This window comes from Pipra filicauda, unplaced genomic scaffold (assembly GCF_003945595.2).
Source record: "Pipra filicauda isolate LSUMZ 115617 unplaced genomic scaffold, ASM394559v2 scaffold35_size7292922_pilon, whole genome shotgun sequence".
Taxonomy (NCBI): Eukaryota; Metazoa; Chordata; class Aves; order Passeriformes; family Pipridae; genus Pipra; species Pipra filicauda.
In genome coordinates this window covers 4,981,248-5,002,747 of record NW_024104487.1, presented here as the reverse complement: position 1 = coordinate 5,002,747, position 21,500 = coordinate 4,981,248, and the positions used below count along the sequence as shown (strand labels likewise).

Here is a 21,500-nt window from a genome sequence, read left to right as displayed (position 1 = left end):
TCTTCTTTATCTTAAAGCTTCGTAGTTCTTTCATTCCTAAAGTCAAACTTCCAATGGAGAATAAATTCTGCATGCGTGATTAAGAATGGATCCATGGCAGTCCTGTAGAGGTGGACCTTTGGGACTCAGTTTTGGAGTTGGAAGGTCTAGGGTCTCTTATTAAAAGAACAAAGAAAATACTCTGTAGACCTGGAAGTTCGACTTTCAGGGGGACAGGTCTTTCAGCTTGTATTTTCTTTGCCTTGATTACTGTGTCTGTTCATATAGTGTCATCACCACTGTTGTACAGAGTGACTTGTACATGACTAACTAATGTAGTCACAGCATGATAAGTCAAGAACAGCATTCTGTGACCCCCTCTTGAGGCAGTCTTGCAGCAAGGCCATCACTGATTTAATCATGGTAGTAATTTATATTAATAGCTTCTCAAATCTCTTTATAAATTCTTAACAACGAAGTGTTTATCTGGTGAATTCTAGGGTTTTTCCAGAAAGGATTTGCCTGGTCAGGATAGCTCTTCTGCATGGACCCGTACAGACAATCTTGAAAAATGCTTAGAGAAGTGTCATGCTTGATAAAGTTTAAGAATGCTTAAACTCAGCCATGTGTGAACTTTGTGTTTTTTTGTCACTAGAGGTGACTGCCTACAGAGGAAGAGGTCCAAAACCTCGAGTTTCAACTTAAAACTTCAGCTTTTCTTCAACTTGCCATGTTGTTTTAATCCAGTGGTTAGTCTTCATCTTCATTCCTGTCTATATTACTGATGTAGAAAAACTTTTTGGTTTGATTACTTAAACGAGATGCAATACCTGTGATGCAGTGATTTTTTTCTTGGCTTAGGTTATACTGCAATGATGTATACTGATATCAAAATCTTTATGGAAACATGCTATTGGTTATTAGTTTGGGGTTTTTAGAACACTTTGTTTTTATTGTGTTGTAACAAGATGTTTAGACAGGTCTGTGGAAGCGCCTGAACCAGGACTGAGCAAAAAATTCAGTTTGCATAGTGGAGATACTTTCAAGTAAACTAGTTTGTTGTTGTTTTTTTCAGAAACACTTAATTCAAAGGCACAGTTGCTTTAAGAAGGCAGTAGTGATGCTTTGTATTAATATACAAATTGCAAGCAAGCCATTTACCTTCAGAATGAACTTCTAAAAGGTGAGGGTTTTGAGTATCTGCTGTGAATATCTGGAGCTCAGGACAAGCAAGAAGAAAAGAAAATGGAAGTCTACAGAGAGATGGCTTAGTGAGTTGTCTTAGCTTTTTCCCCCCTAAGTTGTAATAAATTGCTGTTGTAAAGAACTTCATAAATATTCATTTTATAAATTAGGGCAGATATAAACATGTGTTAGTTTCAGTCTGCTGAAAGAACAAGAACACTATACATGAAAGAGCTAAACTGGTAGTTTTCAGTTTTAAGCTTTTCATTTCATTACATATAGTCTGAAGAGAGTGCGACATGTTTGTTTCCAGTAATCAACCACTAAAATTAAAAAACTTACCCCACTTTTTAGAGATAGGTTAGCTGAACAACTGCCCTTCTTCACTCTAGTACTTCTATTATATTTATAGTGCAACATTGCCCACCATTAATAATTGGGCACTTGTGAGAGGAAGTACAGATTGACATTTTTAAAAGCAGATTTACAAATGAAGAGAGGATGCTTCATGTGTTCATCACATAAAACAGACGCAGAACCTTCCAATGAGAGTTTTTCTTCACAGAAACTTCAGACCTTACAGATATCTAAGTTTTAGAATAAAGATGTGTGGTTTTTGTTGAAGAAGGTGTCAGCGCTAGACAAATATTCTTGGGAGCATGACGAATTGTGTCTTTCAAAGTAGTCTTTCAAAAATTCACCTTGACATGAATGGTATGTTACTGTGTTTCTTTTGCGTTTTGTACCATGTCAAATGTATCTTTGACTCAGGTAGTGTGGTAATGTGTAGAAGTGGACCCACTTGGATAACTAATATGGATAAACTTTGGATTTGTTCATTTCTAGCTACCTCTCCAAAATTTGTTCTTGATAACAGGCCTGCTTATGATAAAAAAATGCTGTAATTGCAGTTTTTGTCCACTGATAGGTTTGATTCAGTCTGTTGCTAGTTTAGTTGAACAAGAAGTGATAGGGTTTAGTTGGTAAAAGCTTTTATTAAGAAAGCGAAGCTATAAATCTATGCCCTGGGCAGAAACACTAGCAGTAAATTTGTAATAATTGCTAATTGCATGGGAAAATATTTTTTCCAACTGTCTGAGGTTGGAAAACAATCTGGTTTAGTATGATGTGATGAGCATTTAATTGAATAATTAATTTTCTGTAATTTGATAAAGTGCTTCCTCAGCCATAATTGCTACTAAAAAGATGACCTGAGTAAACTAAGACATATAATACAAGCCCTAACTAGATAAGGGTTTATTTAGGATGTGGCAATTAGTACTTTTAGGCTTTGGTGTGTGCCTCAAATAATCAAGTAGCTAAATCCAGACTGGTAGAAGATCTTGGTTAAATGGGAAACAGATATTCTAAATAGAGGCAAATGTGGCCAAGAGTACTTACTCATGTGTGAAAGGCCAGAGGTGATTCTTTTCTGAAGAGGAAAATGCCAAAGAGCAACAGGAGAGTGAAGAAGAGAAAAGGAGGTAATGCCCGGGAGATAATGATACTGGGCTGCTGCTTGTGCAGCAGGCAGAAGTTGCTTGAAATGTGGGATTCTCCTGGACAATTAGTTTTAGCACTCACATCCTCTGTTCAAATTTGTGTATGCATGTGAGTTATCTGAACCAGCCATTGATGGGTTAATGTGAAAATATGAGAACATTGCCTGGTATATATCCAAGTGCTATAAAGTGCTAATATCCTTGTCAAGCAAAAACCAATTATTTGGCATGGTGGAGGAATTGATGATTGATAGTGTGTATTGAAGAAATTGTCAGAAATGGAAAAATACACACCTAGATCAACTTAGGTGAGGCTGTTCTGTGTACTATGATGAAGATTCCATAATGATTAAGATGTAAGAAAAAAAATCTGTAATGTGTATTAAGCAAATATTTTAGGATTACTTAATATTGCTGAAGAATTAGTCTTTAGTACTTGAATATAATCATGTGTTACCACACACTTGAAATTAGGGCTGTAATCCACCAGTACTTCCGTCAACTTCTTATTATCAGTGAGAATATTGTTCCCCCACATGACTTTTTATTAAGATAGTTAAATTCTAACACTGTTCGTTATTTGGCATCCACTTCAGGATCATAATTCCTGGCCGCGGTTTATGTTGGAGCAGGTTCGTGCTGTGGAGTGTTTCTCACAGATGCTACATCAAGTCTTAAATATTCAGTGTTTGCATTAGGTGTTAATTATGATTTTAAAACTCAGCAGTTTTTTTCTACTGTATTTGCAATCCTTACTCTTGCTCAGTCTGAATTTCTGTGCGTCTTCATAAGTTTGATTAATAGTTGATTTCTTGTTCATGGATACAGTTGGTTCATGTGTCACTCCCTCCAGCGTTGTAGTGTTGCTCAATAGTCCTCCTAGGCAACTTACTGTTGGTTATCTGATGTGTCTTGTGATACCATTAATGATGTTTTCAACAGCTCTATTTAGGATTTGTGCAATATTAGACCTCACTTTTGGATATACATTCATAGAATGATTAAGTTAAAAGGTCAGAATATTTTTTTTTATTTACTAATATGCAGCTGCACTCAGCCATATGTTTTAGTTGCTTTCTGAAGTCACTATCTTACCAGCCTTTCATTTTTGTCCATACATGGAGAATAATTCTTCATAGATAATTAGCTGAGTGTTGTTTTCTCCTTCTAATTCATGTTTTTTCTCCTTTGGGCATAAACTTTAGTTGCTGCTTTTCTCTTGTTCCGGGTGAATTCTGATCAATGTGAATTAGATCAAGTAGTCTGGCGAACTTCAGCCACTTCTGAAATCTGTTTAGTGTGTCTTTCCACTCGACTGATTGAGGTCCATCTTTCCTCAGTTAGGAGGACTAGTTGGAACAGAATGTACTACCCCATGTCTCCAGGCACTTAACTCTGATTGTACTGTCACTGGTGTCTGATATATTCTTAAAACTTTTTAAGTTGCTGCCTTTTAAGGATGATGCTCTTTTTCCTATACTGTCTTTTTAAGCTCTTTCAGAACTAATTGTGTGTATAGATATATATGTACAAAAATATATAAATATATGAAGTAATTAGAGGAAACTGTGATGAAAGAATTTAGACTGACAATTCAGGTCAATTTTAAGTTTAGAATGAAAGGCTGGCATTTTTAGGCTGACATTCATTAGCAACATACTTTGTGCTTTTAATTAGTTCTTACATGTTGTTAATTATTGCTATACATTAGTTCTTACACACTAACCATTATTGTTATGTATTCAAAGCGGTCAGTTGTATATCTGACATATCCTAAATTAGCTGAAGCTATGCAGTACCATGTAGTACCAGTATCATGTAGCTAGCCTGATATCCTTGTTCTCGATGGTCCTAGTTGCTGAGGTCAACCTAACCTGATTTAAGAGCTCTTCAGTAAGGGGTGGGAGGAGGTGACAGGACAGGGACAGAACTGAAGTAGGCATCTTCTGCCAACACCCACCCCCCCCCCCGAATTAGGATTTTTTGTAACCATCTTTTATAAAATGATTGAGGCGCATGACCCTGGACTGCATGTGGTGTCATGCTGGAGAGGAGTTCCTATCCCAAACTGCAGCCTTTTTGCTTCTTTGCCCTGTTGCTCAATTGTTAGGTTTTTTCTTTTCCTCTGGAGTACCTGCTCCCACCAAGAGCAAAACCAGCCTTCCTGGCTCTGGGGGTCGCATGTTTTCACTGACCAGTATCTGATCATTAAGGAGTTGTTTGTGGTTCTGGAGGCCTCTGCTTTTCATCTATGTCCATAGTTTTAAGATCTTTGATATCACATGCTTAAATTTTATATCATAAAGAGACATCTGGTACCAAGGTCTAGTTCATAGAGCCAGTTTTCATAAGATGTTGATAATGAGCCTTACGGATCAAGACTTGGACTTGCATAGTTAGCATAAGTCCTGTTGCTAATAATGTTAATACTGCATTTATGGAAATGCTTATTCAGTTGTACTATGTTAAGTTGCTTATGTTTGTAATCAAATGAAGCTAATCTTAAATTGTAGTGTGCTGCCTTCACAGGTACAGCAGGCCTCTGTTTTAGCTGCAACTCCACTGATTTCCTAGAATTGGAATTTCCAGTCCCATCACCATAAATCTAAGTCCAGAATGCTCTAGTCTCTCCACCAGCAAGTTGTAGTGCTGTGAAGCATTGTTTTTCTCCTAGGGTTGAGCACCTTCTCTGGATACTTGCTCGTGGTTTTCTTGCGAAATCTGTATTGTTCTGTTGCTGCTGGTGTATGTGCCACTGGGTCTTCTGTGCCATGCAGCAGTACATCATGCAAGGTACAGTAAAGCTGATCAATACACAAATAGTTATTTTAGGAGTGCAGCAGTGCATAGGTGATTCCTGTTATAAAAATATTATAAAAATAACCTTTTAAAAAAGTGGCACAGACAATGTTTCTGCATTCTCTGAAGTTGATACAAAGTTGCCTGGCTTCCTGCCTCATTGGTAACTCTATCTTCCTTCTGTGTATGGTGGGATTCCTAAGCAGTTTAATTTGGTGATTGGTAAACAATTCTAGGTTGATGTTTTTCTGCATGGTATATCATTCTGTTTGTGTTTTTTTTCCATAGTTGATGCTTGTAGGTGTTGGATAAATGCAATTAAATTTTCCTCCAAATGGAAACCTGAGAAGTATCATACGAGTTTTTCTTCAGGGGACTCAGTTCTCTGATTTGGTTCTCACCAAGACAACAATATATACACTTCCATTTCCAGTATTTCATATACTGGACTCATTAGCTGATACTTAGCTCTAAAGGCCAGTTTTGAATTAGGTCAAGTTTTGAATTCTTCAGACTGGTCAAACAGGACAGGCGTATTAGTTATACCCTCATTTCTCACACTGTGTATCTAAATCTGTTAATACTGAATCACTAATCCAGGGATCTTGTACGTAGTCACTAGTGGATTAAGGTGACAGCTGCATGCACATGCTGACTTACAACTGTTTCAGTCTTGCCCTCTTTCTTCTAGTAACGCAGTGCCATTCCATGTCTTCGACTAAAGTTTAGCTGACATTTCAAGTCCACTTCTGTTACACTCTAGGTCTTGCTATTACAAGTACCTTTTTTTTTCAGTAGGCATTTGAAGCACACGTCAGAGATGTGTTTACATATAAACCAATACAGCATGACGTGATACTACATAGTAATTCCATTTTATTAACAGGTAAATAATTTGATGAAATATTAATTTAAAAAATCGTGTACTGTAAGATATTATACTGCGAGATAGAGGATTCGTCACAAAAAATCTTAAAATTATTTCTATACAATCGCTTCTGCATCTGAACCTCTTCAGCAGGTGTGCAGAAAACCAGATTGACCACGTTTATGCTTGAGAATTTTGGGTTTCAAATTTCAAATGTGGTTTCACTGCTAAAGTACTATGTATAATATATGCTTGATCCAGACTTGAAAGGGCGATTCTCCAATGAGAGAACTTCTTTGCAATGGATTAAACCTAGCTAATTTTAAAGTTTGCATAGCATGCTACCAAACTAATTTTAAATTCTGCTCATCATGCTGCTGCTTTCACTGGCCATTACTTTAGTTAGATTTGGAAAGATGAGATTATTATTTAAAAGAATAATAAGTGTTGAAAATCATTTTGAAAAGCAAATATGCTAACTTAAGACCTGAAGTGAAATATTAGTGGGAAAGAATGTAAAAATTTTTAATAGGCCTTTATATTTTTAAGCCTATTACTAAGGAAGTTTTTTTCCTACATGTGTAAATTCTTTTAAATGTGGTGATGAACAATAAGCAATTAGCCCATATTTGGCCCCTCAAAGGCTCATCACTGTTTCGGTAGGCATGGAGTTGTCCTGTTTATTTGCTTGTTCACAATAAGGTTTTCCTATACCCTGTAAAAAAATTACAGCTAGCCAATGCAACTAAAAAGTGGGTTCTTCTTGCTTAAGAGTAACAAGGAAAGTCAAGACATTGTAGTGCAGTGTTTCTGTTGGGTTTTGCTTGGATTTTGGAACTTGGAAAGGGAAACCAGAATTTTGTGTTGTGAATTTTGACAGACCTAATTCCCCTTGACTTTTCTTGGGGCAGCAGGGGGCAAATACAACAGATAAGGGGGATTAGAATTTGCAACATTTTGGGGGGGTTCAGTACATTTTTAATGAAATATAAACAATGGAGTATAATGCTTTCTCCAAGTTGCTCCATCCTGGCAGTTGGATCTGGGGAAGATATTGATATAAAAAGTAAAAAACCCTTGCAAAATTAATTACTTTAGTAACTTTAGTGTTATACTTCTAAAGCCAAGTGTCTTCAAAAAGAAGTCATAGAGATAAAAAGATCTTGATGAACTTTTATGATTACACTAAGTGAACATGGTGAAGTTGGGGGCTGCCAGGCAGCCTCTGTGAGGAGACTCCAGGTTGTCCTGCAATGAACACAGCCAGTTCCAGTCAGCTTCACTGGACCCAACACAGGGCACAGCTGAGCCCCTCAGCCATTGCGGTGACACCTCAAGGTAAACATAGTCAGAGGGCCAAAATACCACTCAGAAATGTGTGAGAAAGAGAGGAGTGAGGAAAAAGTGTGAGAAACAGCTCAGAGCAGGAAGAGATGCTCCAGCCACAGAGCAGAGGTCCCCTGCAGCCTGTGGAGGAGACCACTGTGCAGGCATTTCCCTGTAGACTGTGTTGAGAACTGCACCAAACCAGATGACCACACTGCAGCCTGTGTAGGACCCAACAATAGCAGCTGGATATATCCTGACACAGGCTGCAATCTCTGAAAAGCCCGTGCTGGAACAGATTTACCCTGAAGAACTGCAGTGATGGACAAAATCATTTCTGGAGCAGGTGAAGAGTGTGAGGAAGGAGTGGCAGAGTTAGTATTACTGACTGACCACAGCCCTCATGCCCCATCCCCTGTGCCTGCATTTTTAGTTTTGTCTCATTTCTCACCATCCAACTCTAATTGGTCACAAATTAAATCAATTTTCACCAAGTCAAATCTGTTTGACCCTGCTGGCAGGAAGTGAGTGATCTCCCTGTCTTTATGTTGACCCATGAGCTTTTCAGTGACTCATAAAGAAATAAAGTAACTTGAGAAATACTTGTTCTTAGTATTTAATACTGCACAAAAGCCAGTGTTTTGTAGACCTGTCTTGTCTGGTAAAATTCTAACCAAGCATAATATTATTTGGTAAAACACATATTTTGATTCAGCTTAAAGGATTTTTCCATTGATAATTTACATACTATTCATCATATAGAATACAATCATCTCAGTGGTATTTCATTTCACTTTCTTTCTGTTCTTTTTTTTTTTTTCTATAGGTTAGCATATTTTCAGCCATTTTACATTTTTTAGTCAGAGGACATAATTTCTTCACAGTTTGGATCTGTCATGAATTAAATGCTCTCAAAAATTATTTTAAGATGTGCACTTTTCAAAACTTGGCTGAGATCTTCCTCATGCTTTTTTCCAACTAACTAATCACAGGCCTTGCAAATTCCAAGCTGGTTTTTCATAGGAGTTGAAACAGTGTTTTCATATGTACTTTTAAAACTAAGTTTTTCAATCATACAGCACAAATCTTAAACTTTTTATCTCTGTTTGGTTAGCACTTCAACATAGGTACATATAAGAAGCGCTCATATGAGTTGTCTGGCATCAAATAGGTTCTTTTTTTTATTTGTTCCCACAGTCAAAGTACACACTTTGGTGTTAGTCTCACTTCTCAATAACTGCAGTGTTTTTCTTATTTTGATACATGCTGCTTACTGAAAATCATGGAGTGAAGACATTTTTTTTCTTTATTTGACCTTGTTACCTGCTACCTTATATCACTTTCCCTTTTTCTGTTGCATCAGGTAAGCTACCTTTTAAGGTGCTCAGTACTGTATTTCTAAAGCTCATCATATAAGATGTTATGCTGTCTCTCTTTTTAACATAGGATACTGGTTTTGTCCATTGCGTTGAAAATTGTCACATGCACATCTCTTTCTTTGTCCAGTTTGCTGCCTTCTGTTGTGAGGATGTTCCCTTGCTTATGTGTGAATACAGTCCTCTTTCAAACTTATGTCTGTTTCAAAAGTAATGCGATGTAAAAGATGCAATTTATTATATTCTAATAATTGCTTGTGTCCCTCTATCCTTTCTTGTCCTATCCGTATTATCCAGGAATGATCTCTTGGATTTCCTGTTGGAAACTAGAGAGGATAGAGGTGTTTTTGGCATTTGAATGAATACATTCAGGTCCAGAACCCATTGAATGACCTATGAGCTTTTGTGGTAACTGCTCTGAACATCTTTTTTTTTTTTTTTTTTTTTTTTTAAAGGAAGTGGTAGTTTGTTCAGGTACCTTGTAACTGGAGGATTTCAGGAAGTTGAAGAATGGTGGAAAAGGGACAATTTTTCCTGAATTCCATGGGAATAGCAGAAAAATTAACCAGTAGATAAATTGTACCTTGCATTATAGGACAGTGACACGGTTCACATGGGAAAGATTGCGTGTTCAGCTCTCTTGACCTGGGAAATGTTGGTTATGATAGTTTGGCTTGCATCTCACTTTCCAGGGTACAACTTTTCATGTCCAATTTCAAGACATATTTAAGCTGCAATTGGTTTAAAAGTTTTGCAGGCTTATTAATGTGAAGGTTCATGCAGACAGACATCAGAGTTGCAAAGTGGTGTTTCAGTACTTCCCTGTCAGAAGAAGCAAAGGGCAGAATGTACCAACTTGTCTATTAAGTGGAAGAGAAGTGATTGGGGAGTGGTTTGTCCCTATGCACATGCTACAAACGAAAAAACCCGTAAGTCTGTAAGCATGGGCTACAGCGTTTGCATCAGTGAAATATAAAAAACACTTTATGTTTTATGTAGGAAGAGTAATCTTAAGTCATTTTTACTTAGATAAGGCATTTTTTGTTTCTTAAAGACTGAGTATTAGTATTTTTAATAGCTTCAGGTATTTGGATATAAGGCCATAATGGCCGTGTGTAGGCCATTTTTTGAAGAAAAACTGAAGTTGGATTACCAAAACTTAAATTTGTTTTCTCAATTTTCAGTTAAGTAACTTTTGACTGACACTTTCCTCAAGCCTACCTGAAAAAAAGAATGTGAAGTTCTGCCGACTTGTTTTGAGTTGCTTTAAGAGAAGCAGGGGGAAACATCAGGTTTCATGTTTTAGCTTAAAGCTACTACTAAAGTCGTTGATAATGATTGAGAGCTAACAATCATTATTCCTTGTCAGAGGAGTTCAGATCATTCGAGCTTTTCCTTTAAGAGAGTTTTGTAAAACCTCTTAAGTAAATTAAGTAAACTGAAATGTATTACTTCACAAAATGCCTTTTCCAAAGTAATGATTTCTCACAATTTTGCAATATTTTTTTTAGAGGGAATAAAACAAGTAGTACTTAATATTTGCCTTCATTTTAAAATTATTCTTTTATGAATGTAGTTCTCTTTCAAGATTTCATGTCTCTGATTATGCAGTCCACAGAAAAGTAAATAATGTGGTGGTCTAGCAGGATGAATGAGAATGAGCATTAGAGGTTTTATGGAATCTGGCTTAAATATGACTGGAATCTAGAAATCCAGGAATTGTATTCAACAGCTGAATAGGTTTTCACATTTAGCTGTGGGCAAAATCAGTGTGCAGCTATACTAAATTTTTTATTCTTCTATATGAAAAGAATTAATTGTTGGCATTGCAAAAAAAAAAATAAAAACCTCCAAAAAGCTGCTATGTCAAAAGTTCAAGGATAAATAGCTATGTACTGCCAAACTAGGTAGGTACAATGGTTGTCTTCACTCAGTTAATATATGTTGCGATGTATAACACTAGTGTATTTGTAAACTGCAATTATATTCATAGCACTATATGATACTGCTTTTTAGTAACTGAGAACTGTGTCACTAGCATAAATTCAACAGAGACTATCATCTAGCTAGGCATTCACATCTGAGAGAGAATAAAGAATGGTAGTTCTTATTTTCTGTAGGCCTCTATTGTTTGTCTTGTGTCCTAGTTCCACACTCAGTATTTTCTTAATACAAAAAAACCTTCAAAAATTTAAAATAATGTTAGCTTAGGTAAGTTTTAGTTCTGCAATGGGAATAATGGCAGAAGCCCACTTTAATAATTGTAATATGCAGGCTTGAGTTGTATCTGCTGTGAACCACCCTGCCTTTCCTCTGTAGGGAAAACAAGAAATGCCTTTAATACCACTTGGAGTAGTGAAAGAGCAAGTGAAAGTTCCTTCATTCAAGGTGTTTTTCTTTTTTCCCTCCCATGGAGTACTCTTCCATGTTATGAAGTATATAAAAACACTTAAGACTTTCCTGTGTGATTTGCCTTAAGCACCCAAACCAGTGTTTTTCAAGCAGATACTGCTCTGAAGTTTGTTTCATGAATGCATCAGGCTTTACAGCTGCATAGCAGGAAGGATTATGTGGCAATGCAGTCAGCTATGACTCATGAGACCTGAGCTGGCTACTGACTTCCTCAGTAACTGTAGCCAAGTAAGTGTTTCTTCATGTAAACTGTTCTTGCTGGTTTAGAATTTAAGAGCTGCTATCCTTTGGTTTTGGACGGAAGGATCTGGGACACTTGAATGTTTGCAATTGCCTTTGTTTCTGCAGGATTCTCTGTGGATGCCTTGGAAGAAAGATTACAAGGCATACCAAAAGGGTGTTTGGGGATGCTGGAGTCCTCTTTCTTGCAGCATATTCTTGCACAGAATTATGATTTAGCTGAGTTTTGGTTGGGTTTGGGGTTTTTTTTTGGTTTGGTGGTTTTGTGGGTTTTTTTAATGCTGGCTCTAGAAGGAGCTCTTGGTGCACACAGCGATTGCCTCTGCCACAGACAAGTCTGTCCAAAAGCAGCTTGGAAAATGCTATAAGTGTTTTCTGGTTCTCCCATTCAGTGTCTTATTGGTCTGGGGTTTATTGCCCAGTGCCCTCTCTATTTATGTATGCTGCTTGAAACTGCTGCAGAGTGGGAAAAAGCAACATGAAATGAAAATGTAGTGAGTTGAGGTCTACAGGAAGAAGGTGAAGAGAAATGGAAAAGCTTCCAGCAGGTGTAAAGGAGAGGGTCAAACTCATCTGAGGAGGATGTTAGAAGGAAAATGGACAGATCTGAGAAGTTGTGAATGACACTTGGTGGTCTCTGCTAGATGCAGCTACAGACAACAATAAAAGCATTTATAGCAGGAGGCAAACCAAGGAAGTTTGTCTATAGCTCAGTGGCTCAGTGGGGAAGGGAATGTAACAGATGATACCAAAAGGTTACATACAGAAGTCTGCCAAGTTATCAATGAAAATGAAATGTGAACTCTTACTAATTGAGAAAAGGGATAATCGACAACAACCTGATTTGCTCTGTGTTAAGAAAAGAACAGGTCACATGTGGATCAGGTGTTTTATTTGTCTTTCATGTTCAGTTAATACAGGGTTCCTACAATGAAGCATGACTTCAAAAAAAAAAAACAAAACCCAAAGGAAAAGAAGAAGCAGCAATGAGTTCGATTTCAGTTTCCAAAAATATGGAAAATAGGCAATTAATAAGTACTGTGGGATGTTAAATAGGTAACATGCATCTGTCAAAAGCAAATCATGTATCACCTGCCTAACTTCCTTTTAAAGCGTACCATTGTAGGTGGTTATTTCTTATCTTTAAGCAAGTTGGTCTAATAGGACCACCTGATCAGCTGGGTTTTTTGTAACATGGTAACTGTACAGTGAGCTGAATATAACCCTAGACCTGATTTATAGAATGTGCTGAATTGGAAGGGACTCATCAGGATCATCACGTCCAACTCCTGGCCCTACACAGGACACCCTAAGAGTGACACCATGTGCCTGAAAGCATTGTCCAAACACTTCTTGAACTCTGTCAGGCTTGGTGCTGTGACCATTTCCTTGGGGAGCCTGTTCCACCCAACCACCCTCTGAATAAAAACTTTTTCCTAATATCCAACCTAAACCTCCCCCCCCTCGACTCAGCCTCATGCCTCAAGTCCAGCACTGGTCATGAGGGTGAAGAGATCAATGCCTGCCCTTTCCGCTTCCCCTCACGAGGAAGTTGTAGACTGTGATGGGGTCTCCTCTCAGCCTCCTCCATGCTGAACAAACCAAGTGACCTCTCTTCCCTGTCCAGCTGAGGAGGAGACCGACAGGCTTTGGTGGAACCTGGCACTGAGCCAGGGTCAAACCATCACATGTCCCTTCTCACATGCCTGTTATCTGATTCAGTGAAGCCAAAGTGGTGTATAGAGCCAGTTTTTAAAGTTGTTTGAATTGTATTAACTTGAAATGGGCAGGTATTAGGTAATTAGTAGCTGCAGTTGTTTGACTTGATTGTCAGTTTTTTCAGTTGCTGGAGATTTTTCCCATGGAAAGTTTAAATTTCTTTAAATTGAACTTAGGTTCAGATGCTTGACCAAATATGTGAAGCCTTAAAAAAAAAAAAAAAAAAAAAGAAGCTTAATGTACTTTGTTAAACTTTCTACCTCATTTTTTTAATTTTGTAGTTTGAATTCTGTTCTGCTTTTCTCCTTCCTTAGTATATTTAGAAAAAGAAAGATACTTTAATGTGTAACTAGCTTCTGATTTCCAAATTCTTTGAAAAAAATTCTCACTAGCACTGGAGTGGTGTGCACAACAAATGAGACTTGTTTTTAGGTTTTCTTTTGTGGAGTGTATCATGAGCGCTTTAGTCTGCAAGATGAACATATTGGCAGAGGGGTTCATGTGTTGTAAAGGATATTACCTACATGTGTAGACTTGTCTTTAGCATCTGGTAGCAATATTTGTGGTCCTTTAGATCGCGTCACTAGCCTTAATCCTGGAGCCTGTTAGCCTCCTACAGTTACTTTTAATTTGCATTCAAATTCAAAAAGGTATTTAGAAATATCTGTGTTATGTTTCTCTAAGAATAATTTTCAAGGGTGAAGGGTGTGGGGACTATTTGGCTCAGCTGAATGTTTGCTAAGGAGTAACTTTGAACTGACAGTGTCAGGACACAGGGCAGATTAGATCATTGTGTTGTTTTGCTGTACTTTTCTCACCAGCTTCATTATAATGCTGGTAAAAGCTTATTAGCATTTAAGGCACGTGAACTGTAAGTTAGATGCAGTTGAGTGGAGAACTTTTAAAAGATTGCACATGGCTCCCATTTATCTGTGAAATATACCTGGTGAAAACAGTTGAGGCAGAGGATGTCACAGCTTCCTTAAGTTCCTGCTCTGACTTGCTGTTTAGCTATGGTCTACTTTTATAGTTCTATCCTGGTACCTTTTTGCTATGATGTATGTATTCCATCTAAAATTAATACAGATAACAGTAATGTTATGCTTTTTTTGTCCTGCTTTTAAATTAAAATGTGTGTATGTGTGTATATATACGTCTGTGTGTATTTTTCTGTATAGTAGGTATTTTGCTAAAGGACTAGAAGCATTTGAAAAGATGAAACTTATTTCTATGTGGAATTTATTTATGAAAATTTTATTTAATAATTATATATTAAACAGGCTTTTCTATTTCAGAAGACCAGCATTTTTCATTATGAGAGTGTATGTTCATTATTTGAGACAGCTTCTTAAAACGGAATTTAGAATCTAGGATGAATTCAAGACAACATAGATTAGATTTTCTAATTAGTGTTTAAGTTTCAAAATAATCTGTGAGGTAATATCGATCATGTTGGTAATTTTGTCTGTTCTTACACTCTTTTCTGTCACAGCCTCATGACTTCGATGAATGCAGATTTGATATCAGTGTGAATGATAGTGTTTGGTACCTCCGAGCTCAGGACCCAGACCACAGACAACAGTGGGTAGATGCAATAGAACAACACAAGGTATGCTGGTTTTTGTTTTCTGCTTTCCTTTCTCACTCCCTTGTTAGATCAAACATGGTGCTTGCAGAGTTGTAAGCTTCCCTGTACAGTCATTAAAGTACTGAAGGTATTTACGACAGCTAAAAGCTGCAAGATTGAAACTGTGTCTTTAAATATGGTTCAAAGGAATTGATTTGCTTGTTCTTCATAGATAAGACTTTAGAGAACTGGGGGCTAACAACTGTGAATCTTTCTGCCTAGCTTGAAACAAGAAAAGCTTGCATTATGTTTGAGTGACTTTTTTCATTGTTTTGTTCATCCTTTCTCACTGATTATTGAATTGTTTCTTATCTATCCAAGATGTTAAGCTTGTCAGTCTTAAAGTCAAATCCCTAGGTTATCATTCTGGTCTTAGACTCCTCTCTTTCATCATTTGTCTGCTTTTAGTGTCTGATTACTGGCTTTTGTCTCCTTGTCTCTTATGGCACTACTCAGCATTTTGGTTCACCTTTCTTGATCTATTTCTTGATCTATTCCTTATGTGTTTCAATTAAGTCAGTTAATTTCATTATAAAACTAGCTGACCTTCAAGCCCTTTAGGTCAGGTAGAAAGTACATAAAACATCCATTATGTTTTCAGGTACAAGATAGGCAATGTCCCAAGGTGTAGAATTTAACTACAGTAGCTAGCAAAATGCATCTCTCAGTCTGGGTTGTACAGGTGTTGAAGGAATACAAATTAAAATAGATTTCTAAGTAGATGTGACTTTTTACCTTAAGCTTCTTAAAGTGTTGTGTATATAAGTACTCCATGTAATAAGGAGGTTTCACCTCTTATTGGACCTTCCTTGCAATAAGCAGTACGTGTTCTTAAGTTTAAAGTGCTGCCTTTTGGTAATGGTTCTCTAAAAAAAAAATCATCTCAATTAGATTATTCATCCCTTTTTGTATAGCTTGGCATTTTGCCTTCACTTTGATACAGAGATAACATTAAAACAGAAAAAAATAAGTTACAAAATCAGGATGCTTTTCTGCATCTAGTGAAAAAATAAAAAGTGAACAATGGAGTGTTCTTGAGACAAACTACTGAAATTTGTTCCTAGTGCAGTACCTTAGAGACACATCTCATGAGGATACATTGAACAAGTTGCTGGCTATATATTCATAACACTGGCATTTCTAAAACTGCTTTACAGGCTTGGTGGTCTTCAGGTATGGCTTTGTGGGGACATGGAGCTCAATAGCCCTAGGCTAAAATTCAGACTAGATTAGGTGAATGATTCAGCTGGGGAAATGCAGAACTTAACCTGAAGCCAGATAAGCAGAAATGCAGTCTGGGTTGTTGCATGCTACCATGCAGAAATTAATGAGGAAAAAAAACCCAAATCCTGTATTGAACTCTGCTCAGCCCAGCTTCAAACCATTTTCATGCTGGGTTTTTTTCCCCTCTTGTGAGGTTCACCTTAACTGTTGCTGAGTTCTAAGCTGTGATTTTATGGAATCACCAACTCATATTATGGAATTATTGAATGGTAATAGAGTTTTCCACTGTGTTAAATTGAAATTGTTTTTCTCTGCTACTTAAAAAAACCCAAACCAACTTGTATTTTTCAACACTGAAGTTTTTCCTGCATTAGTGCTCAGCCCGTCATGAGGTATCTGTTTGCATTCCTTTTTGTCTGTTATTAGTGGTAAGGTAAGCTTAAGTTGTCTCATTCAACCCTCTTTTCAAATCATTAGTGAGTGTTGAGGAGCACAAGGTCTAGCATTCCAAAAGTGACCTCCCTTTGTGAAAAAGCCTGATTAATTATGCAGGTTTTCCACTTCAAAAAATAAGGCTTCTTTTAATATTGATTTCTGTTTGGACAGTTTGAACTTCCATACTTTGCAAGAATTTGGTAGTTATTTAAATAAATCAATAAATTGTACCAGATCTCTGCCTTTACATTTAAAGGAATAGAATATGAGGAGTTTCTTGGTTAATTCTAGTACACATTTTTTTTCAGTATTTAGAGTTCATATAGGGGTAGGGTTAATGAGTGCTTTTTTCATTATTTTAATAAAGTTATTTTTCTGCTTGTTTTTCAAAGAGTGAGGGTGTTCTGGAATGTTATATAAACAGAAGAAAAGTATGTCTACAAGTAGGAAGCGGTAATAAAATTCTTCTGTTTATGCTGAATTGACAAGAACTAGTTCAGTTTGCATCTTTCTGTCCTAATGTAGTAACACTGGACTTGACTGTTCTGAATCTTATGGCTTTTTCAGTATGTGTAGTTTGCAGTTTCATGGCTACTTGACATTTTTCAGTTTCTTTCATTTCCTTTTTACTCTGCAGTGTTTACAGTATCTAAGGCAAATAACAGTTGTTCTCATTCTTACATGGAAAGGAAAATATTATGGCATCTCACTTCTAAATAAACCACCAAAACATTTAATAGTAAACCACCAAAACATTTAATAGTAAACCACCAAAACATTTAATAGTAAACCACCAAAACATTTAATAGTAAACCACCAAAACATTTAATAGTAAACAACCAAAACATTTAATAGTAAACCACCAAAACATTTAATAGTAAACCACCAAAACATTTAATAGTAAACCACCAAAACATTTAATAGTAAACCACCAAAACATTTAATAGTAAACCACCAAAACATTTAATAGTAAACCACCAAAACATTTAATAGTAAACCACCAAAACATTTAATAGTAAACCACCAAAACATTTAATAGTAAACCACCAAAACATTTAATAGTAAACCACCAAAACATTTAATAGTAAACCACCAAAACATTTAATATGTTAAATCAATTACATTATTTATAAGCATCCTTTTTGTATTATGCAACTAAATATAGTGGATCAAGACAAGGCAAGGAATACAGCAAAAGTTAATGCAGTCTTGTAATAATATCTTAGTCTCAAGTTAAAAGTATGTAATGAAATGTCAGTTAGTAGCATGTTTTTCCAGTGCAATATGCTGTTGTATTCATAATACAGTAGCAGCTTTGTGTGATAAATGTAAGTGCAGAGGTGCATCTGTTCCTTCTAACTGTTCTTACAAAAATATGAAGTAATCTTATCACCATAAGCCTTAGAAAAGTGCTGTAGGCACATAAGTAAGTGTTTGATAGGATTTAACATAAACCATAAGTGTCCAAATCCAGTATTCAGTCTGGTATTATTAAAGGTTCTTAAAAAATGTGTTTCCAAATGTCTTGTTTCTGTATTTTCATTGAGAGGTTAGTGCTATATCCTATAATTTCTTTAGAAGTTTGTATGGAAAATATTTAAGAAACTGTATTTTTCCAGTATAACTTTGGTAGGATCTGAAAAAACATATTTACATGGAATCTGGAGGTTAATCCCATTTTTCATTCAAATTTATATAATCAACACTTAAATGATCCTTAGATTAAAGTAACTCTTCATCTATTCTTTAATTTACTTCATCTCATGCAAGTTTTATACCTAAAAACTTGATTTAGAGTAGGAGAAGATGGGCTTTTATGAGACAAAATTACACTTAAAGTTCAGATTTGTGTTACTCTGAAATTTTGCTTACTCTGGAATTTTCTGAAGGAACATTTCTGTTCAGGTTACCAAAACTCAAGTGAAAGTTCCTTAACAAGCTGTTGTTTCTGCATTAAAATTATTTTTGTTTTAGAACCAGGTTCTTCAGCTGATAAATAGTAATCTGAATAAAATTGAGAGGAAATTATTTCTTTTACTAAACAGCTATTTTTATTAATGTGAGTCTACTGCTATATAAAGTATTTTTTTTTTCTTTTTGAAGTTCTTTGTTGCTTACTGAGTGGGTAGGTAGTTCTGGTAGGCTGCTTAAGCTGTTTGCTAACAAAAGTATGTTTGTGAGACTTAATGTAGCATGTCACAAGGTTGTTGATCTTCAGAGAATGAAAAATAGACTGAAACTTTATGACTGTTTCATTGTGCTCCTAACAGAGAAAACAGTGATTTTAAATTAATTTTATAATAAATGTAAGTATAAGCAGATATAGAAAAACTTCCTGCTTAGCAAAACCAATGAGTAACTGATGGCTGAGAAATATAAAACAGCTAATGCTCAAGCATAAAAACTGTTCAAATTTGCAGGGTTTTGTGTCATTTCATTCATCTTTACTTGTACTGAGGTTCCTGAATTCTTACATTCCAAGTATAGCCTCTCAAATGTTTATTTATCTTCCTGAACTGTCTGAAATTACTGTAAAACCATCAGTGAGGCAAATGAGGAGTCCTTTCCTCTATGTAAGTGTTTTATTAAATGTATCGAGCAGGCATTTCTCTGGTATTAAAACATTGATGGTACTTGAACACCAAGGTATTGATGCTTTTGGAAAGTTATCCTCTTTATAATAATAATTTGAAGGACTGACTCCAGGTCTCTCCTGTGGTTTGAAAGTGGAGTTTGGAATTTCTAACCTAAGATGAGATAAACGGGCTTACATGCTGTTAGTTCAGTGCTGTGAGAAAATGAGGGGAGTGAATTGCTGTTTGTTGTGATAAACCTCTGTATAATTAAACTTATTTTGAGCAAATTGACTTGAACTCTTGAGATCCAGATAATGATTTCTTGTAATGTTAATATACCACCAGAGTTGAGAACACGATTAGAGTTTTTTTTAGAATTGAATGCTTCACGAGAAACTTTGCCTCAGCTTAGGTTTGTCCCATTTTGTTCCATCTTTTTAGTTTTTGGATACAGGTTCTGCATGTGTTCATTATTTACTTTGTGACTTCAGCAAAATCAATTGATAGTGTTTTAAATCTTGGATTTTCAAAACTTTTTGTCTTTCAAACTGAAATGCTGTTTTAAAGTCTTGCTGAACTTCTTACAATACCTGTCGTTAGTGTGTCGAACTGGAAAAGGTAGTTTTCCAGAGGGATATCTAGATGTCCAACAAGTTTGGCATGTAAGAAGTAGGGAGGTAGGTTCTCTTTTTCATTTTGAAGTCATAATATACAAGGTGTTTTTATCTAGAGCAGGAGACATGAGTTTCAGTGTTTGACTGTGAAAAGCATTGGGAGACTATCTTGAAGGAGTGACGGCTTTTTACTCTTAATTAGACACTGGAGGAGGAGTTAGTTAATTAGAATAGGATTATACAGAAACATCAAGAAGAGTAAAACTTGTATCTCTTTTTTTAGCATTTTTTCCCTAACTAGCCTGGGGAGAGGAGGGGTATGGCAACCTTGGCATCAGAGATAGTTTAGCTTGCTACAACCTGTTTCTTAAATTATTAGTTGTCAAACCCAGCAAGATGTTTCATGTTCCATTTTTGCATTGTTTAAGTGCAGATCTAGTTAGATGGTGAAAAAACCAAAACACTGGATTTGGCAGGCTAGTAAAGTCAAATTTATGAAAAAGTAAAGTAAGTATTGAAACAGTTGATTCATTTCCTTTATTAAACATTGTTACATTTCCAAACAATTAACCTAGAATTGGGATACTTAGTTCTGAGGTGATTATTTTTTGAATGCCTGTAAAGCCATCCATCTAAGAGAAGGTCACTCTAATTAAACCTACGTCCTGAGGACCTCGCTGCCACCGTCCGACCTCGCTGCCACTGTCCAACCTCACTCGGCCCTGGCAGATGAACCTTAGGATTAAAGGGTGGGTTCAGTTCCATGCATACTGCATCTCACCTAAAAAATCCATTGCACAGGCCCGAAGGCCTTACCCACTCTTGCAAAGCCCTGTAACGACATCTTCTACAAATGCAGTCACACAAAGATCAAAAGACAAAGGCACACACCTGCCTCCAAAGCTGTACCCAAATTAATGCTAGCATGCTGGAACATCAGAACCATGCTCAATTCTGTGGATAGTGGACGTCCTGAGCATTGCTGTGCCCCAATTGCCCATGAACTGTCGCATCTCAGCGTCAACATAGCTGCTCTCAGTGAAGTTCACCTTCACAAGGAAGGCAGCCTCGGAGAACATGGTGCTGGTTACACACTCTTTTGGTCAGGTAAACCCAGAACCGAAAGGCATCTCTCAGGAGTCGGCTTCATGATCAAAAACTCTGTTGTTCCTAAACTCGAAAATCTGCCGACAGGTCACTCTGACCGCATTATCTCCCTACGCCTTCCACTAAACAACAAGCAACACATTGTCCTCTTTAGCATATATGCCCCAACTCTCCAAGCTGACCCTGCTGAAAAAGATAAATTTTACACTGACCTGCACCACCTTACCCAGAAGGTGCCTGCAAATGATAAGATCATTATCCTTGGTGATTTCAACGCCAGAGTAGGAAAGAATTCTGAAGCCTGGAAAGGAATATTAGGCAAGCACAGTGTTGGGAACTGCAACAATAATGGTCGACTTCTGCTAGAATTCTGTGCGGAGCAACAGCTCACCATCACTAATACTATCTTTCAACAGAAAAATAGTCTGAAGACAACCTGGATGCACCCCAGATCTAAGCATTGGCACCTCATTGATTATGTCTTGGTGCGGCGGAGAGATGTCCGCGATGT

At 36.7% G+C, this 21,500-nt stretch overlaps 1 protein-coding gene across 2 annotated transcripts in view; it reads left to right on the top strand.

Annotated features, from left to right (window-relative positions):
• The window catches only part of CERT1 (ceramide transporter 1), a 78,724-nt gene that overhangs the window by 7,773 nt on the left and 49,451 nt on the right, over nucleotides 1-21,500 (top strand). For both annotated transcript variants that reach the window (XM_027710035.2, XM_027710034.2), the window contains exon 3: nucleotides 14,899-15,015. In XM_027710035.2, the coding sequence (XP_027565836.1) occupies nucleotides 14,899-15,015 (117 nt within the window). The remainder of the gene's footprint in view (nucleotides 1-14,898; nucleotides 15,016-21,500) is intronic.